Source organism: Mesoplodon mirus, assembly GCF_964341445.2.
Source record: "Mesoplodon mirus genome assembly, chromosome: 5".
NCBI classification, from domain to species: Eukaryota; Metazoa; Chordata; class Mammalia; order Artiodactyla; family Ziphiidae; genus Mesoplodon; species Mesoplodon mirus.
The window spans coordinates 185,376,661-185,391,924 of record NC_138980.1 but is presented as its reverse complement, the minus strand read 5'-3'; the positions used below and the strand labels follow the sequence as shown (position 1 = coordinate 185,391,924).

The following is a 15,264-nucleotide window of genomic DNA, read 5'->3' as shown; positions in this document are numbered from 1 at the left end:
GGAGAGATTGATGAATCAGGCTGTGTCAGACCCACTAAGAGAGCAGCAGGGGAGACCGGGGAGTGGAGAAGAGTTTTGCAAAGGAATCCACCCAAGAAAGGACTCCTGCCCAGAAGGATAAAAAGCAGTGACAAACCAGCAAGACAGCTCGACGGAAATTCACGAGAAAGACAGAAGCGAGCAATACGCACACACACACACTCACATCTAAACACCAGTAACCATGTGAGATGCTCAATTCCATTAGTCTTCAGGACGTGCTAATTAAAACCCTCAAAAGAAACCATGATGCATCCACCACCGCAGCTCAAAAAAAAAAAAAAAGGGTTGAAAATACCAAAGGTTGGCCAGGCCATAAAGCAACTGGAGTTTCACACACTGCCACAACGGAAGTGTGTATTCGTATGCTCACTTTGGACGGCTGTTTGGCCTTTTCCACTAAGGCTGAGGCTCTGCTCACTCCGTGACACAGTCATTCCACTCCTGGGTGTGCATCCAACAGAAACGCCCTCGAAGACACAGCAGCAGCCTCTGTAACAGGCTCAGACGGGAAATAACTCAGAGGGCCCAGCAGTGAGTGGATTAATCAGTTGTGGTATGTTCTTACAGTGGAGTACCACACGATGGTGGGGCTGAAACACTGCCGTCACACGCACCAGGGGACGTGTCACAACTGTGATGTGACACAGAGGTCACAGCGCTCCATGTACATCCAGTATCAGCCGGCAGTGCGGGGTTCTGCGCCACGACCACCTCTGGGGAGGGTAGAGGGAAGGGGTTCTGAGATGCTCTAGGGGTCCTGATTCCTGACTTGGTGGTGAAGCTGCGTATTTATGATTTGGGCACTTTTCAGACTATGCGTTATGCCTGAATCACAAAAGGAAAGCATGGCTATGGGATGTGCCCTTGTAACCATAGAGCTGCCAGGTGAGGTGGGAGCCTCTGGTGAGAGGGAGCCTCCAGGTGAGGCTACCATCTGCCAGGTGGGTGAGAACCAGAAAGTGCGGCAGGTGCCACCAGGTCTCAGCAGGAGGGAAGGTCAGGTGTGCCCGCGTCCACCATGAGTTGGTCCCCAGTCACGCCAGACTCCCTGACCCTGGACAGCACTGACCAAGGACCACAATCACTTCTGACGTCAGGGTCCTCTTCCTTCTGTGAAAACAGTGTCTCGGGCTGGGGGTGCACAGGTGATAGAGTCCAGCCTTCGAGTTACGATCATACTCATTTTCTACCTTCCTGAGGCTGCCCGTTGGATGTCCAGGGGCCACAGTTACAGGCGGAGCCTGTGGAGAGGTGCTGCGCCTCATCCACTCTGGGTGGGGTTACCTGTTACCTGCTGAGGAGGTAACGTCATTTGTGAAGTCTCGATCCTTCAGGAACTTTTCCTCCATCTAGTTGTTACAGTGATCCAGTTGAGAAATGATCAAAACTCAGAAATGGGCCAGTTGAAGAGGTCACAGACAGCACCTGGCAGGCTGGGGTCCCAGGCGGGTAATGAGTGATGTCCTTCAGTTAGGAGAGGGTAGTGGGGAGACGTGCTCCAGGCTCGTCATCTGTCGACACTCTGCGGACGTTTGTGCCGACAACAGCAACCGTCGAGTCTAATGAAGCCAGTCTTCGTACCCCGTGGCAGTGGCCTTTGTGCCCCAGACTGCAGTTTCCCAGCATGGACCTGTGAGTTGGCCTCTGCGTTCGGGGCCCGAGCAGGTGGGAGGATCCAGCACCAGAGAGAGGGCTGTGGACTGGTGGGTCCTTACAGCATCCTACCGGGGGTGGTGGTCAGGCCTGGAGGTGCCGGCCTGGCCCCCATCTCACCTGGTGGCCCCCAGCTCACTTCACAGGGATGCTTTCTTAACGAACTTTTGTGATTCAAGTATAGCAGACAGGCTGGAAAGTGGCCAAACAAACGCACAGCTTGATGAGGTTGGAGTCAACTTGGAAAAGTGGGTATCTTGACCCCAAGTGACATTTGGTCTCTGAGTCCCTGACCTGCCCCTGAAGGCACCGCCTGGCCTGGGGGGCACCTGCAGTGTGCCCGGCTCTGCGCCTCGTGAGCCGGATGCCTAGTGTCCAGGCCATGTGGTCATGTCCTCCGGGGAGGGACTTTCTCTTCACAGGTGTGACTTGCCTTTGACAGATGGAGGAGACATTTTCGCAGTTATTAACACTGGAATAAAGTGTGGAAATTCACTCAGGGTAAGGCTAAAATGACTGTTGCCATGTTCCAGACGGACGTGATGCACCAAAATATTTACGACTACATCCACGTGGACGACCGCCAGGACTTCTGCCGGCAGCTGCACTGGGCCATGGACCCTCCCCAGGCTGGGTGTGGGCAGAACCTGCTCTCGGAGACAGGTGGGGCTTGGGAGGGCCCTGGTCTAACTCAGACACGGATCACCCCCTTTCCTTGCCGTCCAGTGGGTGCGGGGTCGCCGCCCCCTCCTCGGAGGCCTCCTCCCGCGCCCCGCCCCACCCTCCTCCAGCCCCAGGTGGCTCCCTGGCTCCCCAGTGCGCCTGCGTCTTGGGCGGCTGCTCTGTGCCCCCCAGGGCGTGGGCGTGAGGCTGCGAAGCCACGGTACTTGTCTCTGGTTTTGCAAACTCCCCCTCAGACACACGTCTTCCAGGAAATTCCTTTCACCCACTTTAGATTTACCAGAAAAAATCCCCCAGAGACTGTTGTCTGTTCAGGGACGTTGCCCCCTGCGAGCAAGACCCCCCACAAAGTCCCGGACCCGTGGCCCCCGCCCACTGGACACACCGGGCAGGCATCCAGGCGCCCAAGAGACGGCAGAGCCGACGGGAGCTCGAGGGGCAGGGCGGCGTCCACCTGGGGTCCGGTGCCGGGGAGGAGGGAGTCCTGGTTCTCCCACACGTCTCCCCACGAGCGGTCCGTAATTCAGGAGGACTTTGCAGTACACCTGCACACAGCAGCACGAGTCACCCTGTACAGTTAGAGGGAAACGCAACCCCCAGGTGCCGACACAGTTTCGTAGAGCTCAGAACAAAACACCCTGAACTGGTCAACAGGCCCACGTGTGGTTGTCACACACGTGGTTGTACCACAACGCCGTTTTCGAGGGCAAAGACCTGACTCTGTCAGGGCGGCTGTCCCTGCGGGGGCGGGGGCGGGAGGGATGCCCAGGGACAGATGTCAGTTCGGGGCAGGCGTGTGTGTTACGTGCCGATAGCTCGCCGTCACATTACGAACTTGCTTATCAGAGTGTGTTTCCGGTTTCTCCCTGACCACCACCGCCTGTGCCAACGCGGCCAGGAGAGGACGCCGTCCTGGGGAGGCTGCTCCGGGCCCAGGAGGGGGCCGCGGGCTGGCCCACCGAGTACTCGGCCTTCCTGACGCGATGCTTCATTTGCCGCGTGCGCTGCCTGCTGGACAGCACCTCGGGCTTCCTGGTGAGTGAGCAGCTGCTGGGCGGGAGAAGCCAGGGCCCGGAGTGCTGGCGGCACGCGGGGTCCGGCCTCGATGCTGCAAGGCTGAGTGACGGCCGATGAGTGAGAATGAAGTGGGGCGTCCGCTGGGGCGGATGAAGTACTGGCGACCCCCTGCACCCCGCTGCTCATCTCCTATGCAGGCAGTCAGCGGTTGTCCAGCAAGTCTTTTGTTCTGATCATATTTTGTTCTCAGTTCTGTGGGAAACTAAGATAGTTTTCCCTCTACGTGAACGTAGGTAGATTTTACTGTACAGTGAGGCAGAGATCAAAACCTAAGCTGAAGTGAAGCTGTGTCAGAAGCACCGAGTAGAGGAAACAAGCAAAAGAAATCAGTTTGAAAAGTGTCTCATCGTATTTTACTGTGAGGTGGGTCACTGCACGTGCGCGTGCAGGAAAGGGGTCCGGCACGGACAGCGGGAGCGCTGAGGACAGGGGGTGGGTAGCGGCATCACACGGCCTCCAGGCTCACCACAGCTGCTCCTGCGCCTGTGCAGAGCCTGTCCACGCCTGGCAGGTGGGGCTGCCCACGGAGCCCGTTGTCGAAACTTCAGGAATATAGAGATCCAGCTGATATTAGGTTGGCAGCTCGAAATCAGCCATGGTGGAAATTTTTACACCGAAGAAATTGTCAAAAGCTACACATCAGGGCTTTTTCCCTCTGGAGAGCTGGATGTTCCAGATGTCCCAGCACCACTGCCCTGACGGCTCCACCAAGCATGTGACCGTCACACAGTAGGTGCTCTGCAAGCCTTTGTTCACCCAGTAAAGTCACAGACAAATGGAGGGATGGACAGATGGATGGGTAGATGAAGGGATGTTGGATGGAGGGAGAGATGGACAGATGGAAGGATGGAGGGAGGGGCGAACAAGGAAAGAGTGCAGCCACCCTGTGGGCTTACTCCTCCATCCAGGGCTGGGGCACCCTGAAGTCACCTGTGAACTAACTCAGTTATAGATCAACCCTTCCATAACAGGGAGATCTTTTATTTTCTTTGATCACAAACTCCAGAGGTACTTTCTGGCTTTTTAACTCACACCATGTGCTCCAGATCAACAAATCAAGTTGTCCCTAAGCTTTATCACCATGCATGACAGCTGTCGATGAATGACAATTTGGAAGTGGAGGGTTCACGTAGGACAGTCCTCAGGGATGGGCTGCTCCAGCAAGTCCTCCTGGGGGCTGCCCGGGGGCTCCGGCCAAGTCCATGCACATTCACGCCCCCAAGTGAGGGCTTGCACACCCACACGCCCATGAGTGCACACATGAGAACACACTGGAAGGTTAGAGGATGTTACGGGGATGCCAGAGAAACCCCGAGTCATTGAAAGGCGGTAGGGAGCGCCTGTCCCAAGGGCCAGCGTGGAAGACGCGTTGGTTCATGGCTCCTTAGAGACTCGGGATCAGAGCTCTCTGGCTTTCTGTCCCCGGGAATGTGAGCTCCACGGCCTTTGACCACGTTGATGATTCACTCTGTGAACATGCCTTTGCTTCTGTCTTTGAAACACCAGACGATGCAGTTTCAAGGGAAACTAAAATTCCTGTTCGGGCAGAAGAGGAGGGCCCCGTCGGGAGCCGCCCTGCCCCCTCGGCTCTCCCTGTTCTGCGTCGTGGCGCCCCTGCCTACTGCGCTGAAGATGCAGAGTGCGTGTCTGAGGGCGAAGCACAGGGCGGACGTCTCGGCCACGCCGGACACAAAGTGAGTGAGAGCCCCCAGCAGCCGCAGTCCCATGCTGGTGGTCCAAACACAGCGTCTCCACACTTAGTATTTTCTCTCTATTCCTCCTTCATTTCCAGCAAGGAATATAATGAGAAGCTTGTTGTTTTTAAAGTGACCGCATCACGTAGGAAGCAACTATTAGAAAACAGCAACCCTCTCACTGATACTTGTGGACTGTGGCACCACACACTGCTGCCTGTCTTCATGCCTAAGCCCTCCACGTACCTGGGCCCGTGTCCCCCGTGGGGGACGGGAGGCCGGACCGCAGCCTCCCCGCCTCTTCTCTGCGTGCCCTCCCTCAACACCAGGCTCACCGCTGGGGCACGTGCTGCACACAGGCGTCCCACACACATCGCGCCATCCCTGCGTCTTCTTGGCTCCTCAGAGTTAGTTAGGTTTTCTGGGAGAGTCCTGTCTGTAATTTCTCGGAATGGGTTAGGCCTGTGTTGCATGGGTCAGGTTCTGGGAGAGATTAAGATGCTGTGCGCGTGCAAACCGTGTTTCCCGTGGTGTGAGGGAGACCCCGGGGGAGAGGAGAGGCGTCTGAGGTCTGCCTTTCTTCTTCCTCGATACCCTCCCCTGTGCTGCGACCAGGGGCAGAATGTCAGGAGACCTGAGTCTCCAACCCGCTTCTTTGTCCTTGCTCAGTACCCAGGTTCCCCTTTGACCTCAGCGCCCGTTCAGATGACCGGGCTCTGAGCCCCCTGCGTCCCCATTCCTGCCCCGGGTTTGCAGATGGAGCCATGTCTTCACGGCCTCTGGGTCTCGCACGTGCCGGCTCGTTAAGGCAGCAGCTTTCTGGAGGATTTAAAAATTAAATACATATGGCTTCTTTTTTCAAAGGTAGAAAATGTTGTAAAATAGGAGGGAGGAAAAACAGAATGCCCGCGGGGAAAAACTCTAAAAATAACTGATGAAGCAACTAAAACGTGAGGTGCCACAAAGCACGTAGATTACGCTCGACCACCTACGCGTGTCTTGCCGGCGAGACGGCTCTGCCGCACCTGCTTTCTCCCCACCACCTGGGCTAACGCTGGGGAGAAATACCCTCCACCTGCCTTTGCCGTCTCAGAGTTCTCTGCTTTCGAGCTCTCTGGCTTGACGATGGTAACTGAGCCCCGCACGAGGAGCTCCCCCCTTCTGTAGGTTTCCCCAGCCCTGCAAACGAGGTGGAGGGAAAATCGTCCCCTCCTATCGCTTTTCCTAGAGGCCCTGCTGCCCCCCGGCGACCACGCGGGGAAGCGCAGGTGTGCGGACGGCACCCTGAGCCAGGGCCGCGCGGGAGCCCTGAGCCTGGGGCGTTGGGTGCGGGCTCCCCGGCTCACCTGCCACTGCCCTGGGCGGCGTGGACACCGGGACGTCCCTCGGAGGTCTGGCGAGGGTGTGTGCGGTGAGGGCTAGGATGCTGCCCACAGGGCGACCGTGCAACAAATACTAGACACACATTGTACAGGACATCATTAAAACTCGAAGAGAGGAAGAGCCGGCCAGCATTTTAGGAAAGAAGCAAATAGCTTCTCTTGACTTCGGGTTTTCTGCAGCTGAACTCGGCTCTGAACTGAGTTCCTAACCGGCCTCGGTGCCTGCGTCATGCTCGTTCCCTTCTGAGCTCAGAGGCTGTGAGGAACTGACCCGGGAACCCGAGTCCCAGGAGGGTTGCTCGGAAGGGACGTCGTGGTCGCTGGAAGGCATTTCAGGTCCTTCACAACTTCTCCCGAACGGGACTTTGTGATACACCCCCACTCCTAAATGTTCACAGGTTCTGTGTGTGTGATCTGCCTCCTGCCTGGTCCATCATGGACGTGAACCGTGTAGAAGATATTTGAGTCGCCCCCGATGGTGCCTTACCCGCTAAGGGTGACACTCCAACCTCATGTCTCTGTCTCCATCTCTGTCTCCACCTCCGTCTCCACCTCTGTCTCTGGCTCCTACAGAGACGCCCAGAAGATGGAGAGGTAGGGCCAACTGCAGGGCAGGAAGCTCTGGCTGTGGTGCCAGTTGGACAGGGTTTGAATCCCATTCTCGTACCTGCTATAGAGGCAGCTTTAGGCAAGTCACTTAGCACTTCTGAGCCTTGTTTTTTCTTTTGAAATATGAAGAAAATATGATCTCCCAGAATAAGTTGCGCATTGCCTTAGGATCTAAGATTATAAGGTCTGTGAGACGTGTGTGTGTGTCTGTGTGTGTGTCTCTGTGTGTGTGTGTGTCTGTGTGTGTGTGTCTGTGTACACACTCCCCTGGGGCGATGGCTCAGTATCACTCATTTAGTGCTCATGATGACTTTGTAAACTACCGCAAATAACTACCGCAACTCAGAGGAATCTGTATTTCCATTCTGACCATCCAGAAGAAAACAAATGCACTGAAAGTCATCTTAGGCGTATGTCTGCTTTCTAAATTCATTAGTGCTTCATCAGCCTGAAAGGTGATGAGAACTGGAATTTTCAGCAAACCTGTAACTGGGAAAAGGCTTTACAATCTCTACAGGCTTAGAAAGTGTGAGTCATTGTATCTTCCGCTCTTGGGTGTGACAACAACGGGGGTCGTGTTGTAGTTTCTGCCCTCACACACGTTTAACCTGCATGTTGTTTTGCTGTTTTCTGTCCTGCGCAGAGCAAAAGCTGCCGCAAGTCTCTGTGAACCAGAATTGCACGGAAAACCCAGTTACTTAGCAGGTACTTGTTAAATTCTCCATCTCGTCTTTTTGAAATGGGTAAAATGACCGTGCCCCTGGAGACTGCTGCGTTCTGTGGCGATGCCGCCTGGAGGGCTGGGCAGGCAGACGGGTGTGTCGAAGGTGCTGAGGATGGCGGCCCGCCCAGCCCAGGCGCTGCTCACGCCCCCTTTTCCGAATCCTGGCAGGGAGGGGCAGTGGAGGAAACGGCCTGTCGGTGTTCAGGAGGCCCGCAGACGCCTGCCACTGGGGCCGGCTGGCAACCCGGGGCCCCTGCCTGTGCCTGCGGGGCGGCCACGATCTCCTCCACCCCCACCCCGAGGGGGCCGCAGGGTAAGTGGCTGAGGCATAGCGTCGGCGGCCTTGACCACGTGGCCGAACCTCTCTCAGTGGGATGTGGGGACGCACAGAGGGTGCCCACACCCACCCCTCACCCTGGAGGCTGTCATCACTCACGTGGGGACCACAGCCGTGGCTCTGCCCGTGGTCTGGACCCCCGGGTGACGCCCGAACTCCATGCTCACCTTTGCTCAGAAACCCTCTCCCCTCCCTCCCCTCCCAGGCCCCACCTGCCCCCGCCTCTGGGTCCTGGGGAGGCCACGGGAGGGCCCGTTCAGGAGGGGCGGGGGCTGGCACCATCGTGATGCAGGGCCTCCCCTTGGGCCCCCGCTGCCCCTGCTCTGTCTGACGGGCGTCTCTTCCCGCAGGGATGGGCGAGGAGAGGAACTGGGGGGGGTGCCGAGGGGCCCCTCCTGCCCAAGGGAGCGGAGGGACGTCCCCCCATACAGCTGCCACCTCGAGACACAGGGACCCTCGAAGCACCTGAACTGGACGCCGGGGAGACACGGTCAGGACGGCGGCACCAAACTGAAGCTGGAACCCGGCAAGGGTGACCCGTTCCCCGCCGCGCCGGCCCGTGGCGCCTGCCTGCCCTACCCGGGCACACAGGGCACTGTCCACGCCGTCAGGAGTTCACCTGGCTCTCACCAGCCCAAGCCTCCCCCCGGGCCCTGCGCCGGCCGGACCAGCAGAGCCTTGCGGGATGGCCTCCAGGGCCAGGCGCCCCTTCCCACCAGCTGCCCCTTCCCGCAGGGGAGCCTGGAGGACGGGCTTCCTCGGCCGGGAGCGCAGCATCTCCCCGCGGGGTGCTATCCCACCGAGAACAAGCTCCGAGGCGTCCCAATGCCCCCGGGAGCCCCGTGTAACCCCATATTGTCACTCGATGTGCCCATCAAGATGGAGAGTGAATCCGGGTCCGAGGATGCGGTGGATGGCTACTCTGTGTCCCCGAGCCAGGCGTGGCTGGGGGCCAGTGACGTGGCCAAGAGACAGCTGGTCACTTTCCCTACCAGGATGCACCTGAAGATGGAGCCGAACTCCAGGCACCCCCTCTACAGCCCACCCCTGGGGCCCGGCCTGCTGGGGGCCCACCCCAGGCCCAGCAGGGAGCTGGCCCCGTTGCACCCCGCACACTGCGCCTGCCTGGAGCCTCCGCCCCGCCTCTGTGCTGGGGGCCACCAACCCCCCAGCCTGGGCTGTGACTGCCAGGCTCCCGGGCCTGCACCTGTAGTCAAGCTTGAGCCCCTGGACACGCCCCCGTGGGCCGCTCACAGCCAGGGTGGGGTGCCCGGGATGCTCCCCAGGAGTGCCTTGGCGACACGGATGCCACCCAGAGACCCCGAGTGCACGTTCCTGCCATAGAGCAGGCTTCTGTCAAGGCTGACGTCCGTCCCTCAGCCGGCCGGGATGGCAGTGCAGGGGCAGAGACTTTCCTGAGGGAGGCGCGTGCAATAGCAAATCCTGTATCTCGTCCAACGCCACTGAAGTTCTTAAATGCAGAGTGGTCTTAAGTCTGCTCAAGTGTGACAGTATTGCCCTCTAAGGGGACACGGTTTCTCAGAAAGAGGCCGGAGTGAGCCGGGCCGCCTGGCCGGGCAGCACTCGGCGCTCCGAGAGGTGCGGCAAGCGAGGGCAGGCGACCGGCGACCTGGCCCGACTGCAGCGTCCAGCGCCCCCCCCCTTCCCGGCTTCCCCGACGCCACCTCCGGTGAGTGGACCTCGGGGAGCAGCCTCACCCAGGGGGTCCCACTGCCGAGACAGCAAGTTGGGAATCAAGCTTACTGAGTGGCAGGTGACCGCTTGCCCAATCCTGGGCGGAGTCCAGAAGTTCCAGGCAGAAGAGGCTGTCAGCACCGGGCCAGCACTTCATGACGTGCCTGAGGTGCTGGCACAGGCTGAGGCCGGCCCGGGGGAGGATTGGCCGCTGTTCCTCCTTCCGCGAGCGTCTCTGGTGTTGTCAGGGGGCCCCCGAAGGTGGTTCTTGCTCATCTGCCTCTCACCGCATCACACAACCTAGTTTACAGGGTCTGGATCTGGAAGTCTAGAGAAGTACAAGACGTAGGGAAAAGGAACGAGTTAGTCCAGTTGTCCAGCTGTCTTGCTGACTCTGTACATGTTTTTAAATGAGACGCCAATCATCATCCCAGGAGGAGCTATTAGAGACAAGACAGACAGGTAATGCTTTATAAAAACCAAAAAATTGTGGGGACTCCCCTGGCGGTCCAGTGGTTACGACTCCGTGCTTCAAATGCAGGGGCACAGGTTCAGTCCCTGGTCGGGGAACTGAGATCCTACGTGCTGTGCGGTGCGGCCAAAAAAAAAAAAGAAAGAAAAAATTGTGAAGGTAACACATTCTGAACGCAGGAAATTAGGATGCAAAAGAATAAATCTGAAAGTGCAGGTCACCTACAATCACCAGCGGTGGCTCGTGGCTCAGGGCGAAGGTCACTGCGCCTTCCGGGTGACGCCACGCCACGGGTGCAGTTAGCGCAGGACACGACACCAGGGGACAAAATCACCACCGAGCAGGGGGAAGCTGGTCGGAGACCCCCCTGTGCTGGGGCTGGAGACCCTCCTTACGGGTGCAATCATGCGTCCCAGGAGGCTCGGGAGGCGCAGGGGCCCCTTGCAGCCCCGCTGCGTTCAGCGGGGGGTCTTTCTGTCCAGCATCTGTGGCTTTAGGGTGTCAGTGTTCAGCTCCTGAGTTAATGCTGAAGTGTTTGCTAAATGCATCGTCACCCTGTCAGACTCAGGACTGGGCTGGCGGGACTGCGTCTTCTGGACCCTTAGGCAGCTGCCTGCTTCGTGGAGGGGCTTCCCCTGGGGGGCGTGGTGGGAGCTGAAGGTCTCTCCCTGGGCTGACAGAGGTTACTCGTTGGAGCCCAGGGTTGGGAGTCCTCAATCTGTGGCTTCCTGGGATCCCCGTGCCCTGCCCAGCAGCCTGCTCATCTCGGCCCAGCCCCCGGGGGCCTTGCAAAAGTGACATCGGTGCTGTGCTGTCCCCCCGTCCCTCGCCAGAGTCTCCCCCTCCCTGTCACGATGGCAGCCAGGCTGCCCATCAGGACCACCTGCTTCCCACCCTTGCCCCCCACTGGCTCAGCATCCCTCTCTACTTAGTTCTCACGCTGAGCCCAGCACACCTGATAGATTTAATCCCTAAGACAAGGGGTGGAATTTCGGAAACTTCCTCCTTCCTTTCTATTCAAGGCAAGTGCCCAGCTCCTCGCAGGCAGCCCTGCACCGTCTTTCAAAAGTAACTGTCAGCCTCTCTGGAGCTCCCTCTGTGCAATGTCACCCTCGGCACAGGGGTGGGTCCTGGGATGCACCGGGGCACCCCTCAGCGTGACGCTTGCCCCTCCCGTCTCAGGGTACAGCAGACAGGTGCGCTGCATGCGCGTAACACAAAAGCGGGAAAACCCTGGACCGAAAAGATGGACTTGAGAGACACCACTGCATGTTTGCACACTGTAGCCGGATCCCAGTGTAACCAAAGAAGAGCTGCAGGCTGAAGGACATTCAGCTGTCCCCGCCCATGAGGGCCACGGTGCCCAAACGTTTCAGATGGCCCCCACTCTCCCGGGACCAAGTGCACCAAATTGGTCACGGTTGGTGGGTAGATAAGTCGTGCGTTGCTGATGCAGAATTCAGCATCTGGACATCAGCACTGCAGGTCTTGCATTCTGGAGAGGCCATCATGCTTGGGGCCCAGGTCCTGACATGCTAGGTCGGTGGGAACAAAACGTCCCTCAGGGCTTCCCTGGTGGCGCAGTGGTTGGGAGTCCGCCTGCCAATGCAGGGGACACGGGTTCGTGCCCCGGTCTGGGAGGATCCCACATGCCGTGGAGCAGCTGGGCCTGTGAGCCACGGCCGCTGGGCCTGCGCGTCCGGAGCCTGTGCTCCGCAACAGGAGAGGCCACAGCAGTGAGAGGCCCGCGTACCGCAAAAAAAAAAACAAACAAACAAAAAAACCTCCCTCAGTCAGCACCTTTGTTATTTTCCAGCCATGCCCCTGCTGAAAAATCGTGTGGGGAAGGCGAGGATGGAATGTAGAAGGTCAGGTGTGGCCAGTCCTGCTTTAAAATGTCATTACCAGTGCTAATTACGGGCTTGTATTTTCTGTTGTCTGTAGCTTTTGTCTATATAGCTGAAAAATATTAAAATCAAATATGATGTAGGAATGGGGTGGAAGGGAGGAGATAAACACAAATTATATTTTATATTTTTGCAGTTTCTACTGGATGAAAAAAGTTTTCAATATCTAGACTGACTTGTTGAATTTTTAAAAATGGATCCACTATAATATAACTATTTGTACTGTTTTCTCAGTGCCTTTAGAAAGCTTTCAAATACATTTCTGATACTGTGGTTTGTATTAAATTTGCAATATTGATGTAAAATAAATCATACGTGTTAGTACATGTTTACTGTAAATGGAAACGTCTACCTGATTTTCCAAATTTATTTCCTTTAAAGCGTGTGTAGGCTAATTTATATTGTAAGACTGTCCTTCACCACCAGATACGAGGCAGTAATAAAAGCACAAGTGGACCCGGGACCAAAGAGGAGCTCCGGCGGCCGCTTTCTCAGCGCTCCCTCCCTTTCCCGCCCGTCACTGAGGGTTGGGGGGGACCATCCCAGGTGTCTTTAGGACACCCCAGACTCAAGCTCTCCTGCGAGGAGCAGACGCCTGGCCCCATGTCATGTGTGTGGTGGGGTCGGCCTCGCCCTGCCTAGGACCTGGTGACAGGTGTGTGTGGGCAGGGCCGGGAGGTCACCAGGGCCCAGGCGGAGACTCCTCCCAAGGCCCAGGGAGCCGTGTTTTCATTTCTTTGTCTGGTCAAGGAGCACCCCCAAACTGCACAAGCGTCAAGTGCCCCGTACAGAGCTTGGGTCTGCCCCTGCTGCAGCAGTCGCGCCCTGGCCAGGCCCCCTTCCTGCGTCCAGCAGGCCACCACCCCCGTCTCTACTCTGTGACTCCCTGTCCCTCCTGGGGAGACCAGGCCAACCTGCCCCCGCCAGCTGGGTCTAAGCCAGCTGCTCCCCGTCCCTGGAGGCCACCTGCCCGGCTTGCCGTCCCCCACACCCTCTCCCCTATCTGTGATCTTCAGACTCACGGTGTTGAGACCTGGGGCTGGACAACACTCATGTTCACGCTGTCACGTGACTCTCCCACCACCTAGCCTACTGCTGCGATGGATCTGCGGGTTGTTCCCAGACTTCTACGTGCCCAGTGGCTGGCCCCCGCCCCTGCCCAGTGCGCCTCTGCGGGACGGAGGACACACCTGAGGGTGCTCATGGCTCACACCTCACCAGGGGCTGCCCAGGCGTCCTCCAAAGGTGTCCTGACGCGGGCAGCTGTCACAGCCCGTTCGGGCCGCTGGAACGAAGATACCAGAGGCTGGGTGGCTTATCAACAACAGACACGTATTTCTCACGTCTCTGGAGGCTGGAGGCTGAGGCCTGGCTGCGGGGCAGTGGGGTCTGGCGCAGGCCAGCTTCCAGGCTGCTGACTGCTCACCGTGTCCTCACCAGTGGGAGGGGCGCGGGAGTTTTGTGAGGTCTCTCTGAAGGGAACTGGTCCCATTCTCATGGCCTAGTCACCCTCACCAAGGCCCACCTCCTAACACCATCACCTTGGGGGTTGGTTTAGCATGTGAGATCTGGGGGGACGCAGCATTCAGTCCGTAGCGGCATCCCACCGGCGCCTGCTGGGGTCTTACCTCCCCACCGATTTGGTACCATCAGACGTTTTAGCTCCGTCTCTCTGAGGGGTGAGGTGGCAGCGAGTTGTTTTATGTGCATTTCCTTCCCTCCTTCAATCAGCTGGTTGTTGAGCCCTTGCTGAAGGCCAGGCCCTGTGACAGTGCCAGGGACACATTAGGGAAGAAAAGATGCAGAAATCATGCTGCTGAAGCTGACATCCCTGCGCATGTGGACAGGGGACAGGGTGCAGACAAGTGACCAAAGAACCGTGTAAGTTCTGTGATGCATTGGGCGGCGGCGGGTGCTGCGCAGATGGATCAACTGGCGTCCTGTAGCCCAGGTGGCAGTCTTGTGGTCCAGGCAGACTTCGAGCCAAGACTTGACAGGAACAGTGTCCAGGGTAGGGGTGGAGGAGCCTTACGGGCTGGAGCGAGAGGGTGGATGAGGTCAGGCAGGGGCAGCGGGTCACAGGCAGGTCTGAGGGAGGGGAGCATGGCAGGGCTTCCGGTGAAAGCCACCCTGGGCCGTGGTTTGGAGGCCGCGTCAGCTGCAGGGCAGGAGAGGGGCCCCACGGCCCCCCTAAGGACCATGGCAGTGCCAGGAGGCAGCCCCGCCCTGGTTTCTTCCCCGGCACGCTGGCTGCTCCTCTACTGTCTGTCCTGCACTTGTTTGCCGTTTTTGGTGAATTGTGGGCGTCATTTTAAAATTCAGGATAGTAGTGCTTTGTCAAAGATTTTCTCTCAGTCTATGGCTTTGTCTTTTAAGAATTAAAAAAAAAATAGAAGGCTTTAAAATCTTAGCACGGCAAACTATCTTTTTCTTTATGGTTTATGTGTTTTGTATCTTAAGAAAATGACTCTCTCTGACCGTGCCTTTGATATAAAACTCATTTTGTCTGGTATCAATATTGCCACACCAGCTTTCTCGGGCCCGGACTAGCCGGCGTGCAAACCTCCTCCACACCTAACCATCCTGTTCCTTTATGTTCTAGATATTTTTCTCATAAATAACTGGTTGGTTTAAAATCCATTTACTCGTGTTCTTTTTTCCTTTTTCCTGGCTGCGTGGGGTCTTAGTTGCTGAGTGCGGGCTTTCTCTAGCTGCGGCGAGCAGGGGCTATTCTTCATTGCGGTGCGCGGGCTTCTCGTTGCGGTAGCTTCTAGGCCCGCGGGCTTCAGTAGTTGTGGCTCATGTGCTCTAGAGCGCAGGCTCAGTAGTTGTGGTGCACGGGCTTAGTTGCTCCCTGGCATGTGGGATCTTCCTGGACCAGGGCTTGAACCCGTGTCCCCTGCACTGGCAGGCAGATTCTTAACCGCTGTGCCAGCGGTGAAGCCCCACTTGCTTCTGTTCTGATAACTGATATATCTGAACATATCTGTA

General features: G+C 57.6%; 1 protein-coding gene across 3 annotated transcripts in view; it reads left to right on the top strand.

Annotated features, from left to right (window-relative positions):
- AHRR (aryl hydrocarbon receptor repressor) overlaps positions 1-12,579 on the top strand; it is a 72,886-nt gene extending 60,307 nt beyond the window's left edge. For all 3 annotated transcript variants that reach the window (XM_082622408.1, XM_082622409.1, XM_082622410.1), the window contains 6 exons: positions 2,229-2,358; positions 3,275-3,411; positions 4,960-5,147; positions 7,782-7,843; positions 8,031-8,175; positions 8,550-12,579. In XM_082622408.1, the coding sequence (XP_082478534.1) occupies positions 2,229-2,358; positions 3,275-3,411; positions 4,960-5,147; positions 7,782-7,843; positions 8,031-8,175; positions 8,550-9,543 (1,656 nt within the window). In that variant the 3' untranslated portion in view covers positions 9,544-12,579. The remainder of the gene's footprint in view (positions 1-2,228; positions 2,359-3,274; positions 3,412-4,959; positions 5,148-7,781; positions 7,844-8,030; positions 8,176-8,549) is intronic.
- Positions 12,580-15,264: the final 2,685 nt, after the last annotated feature.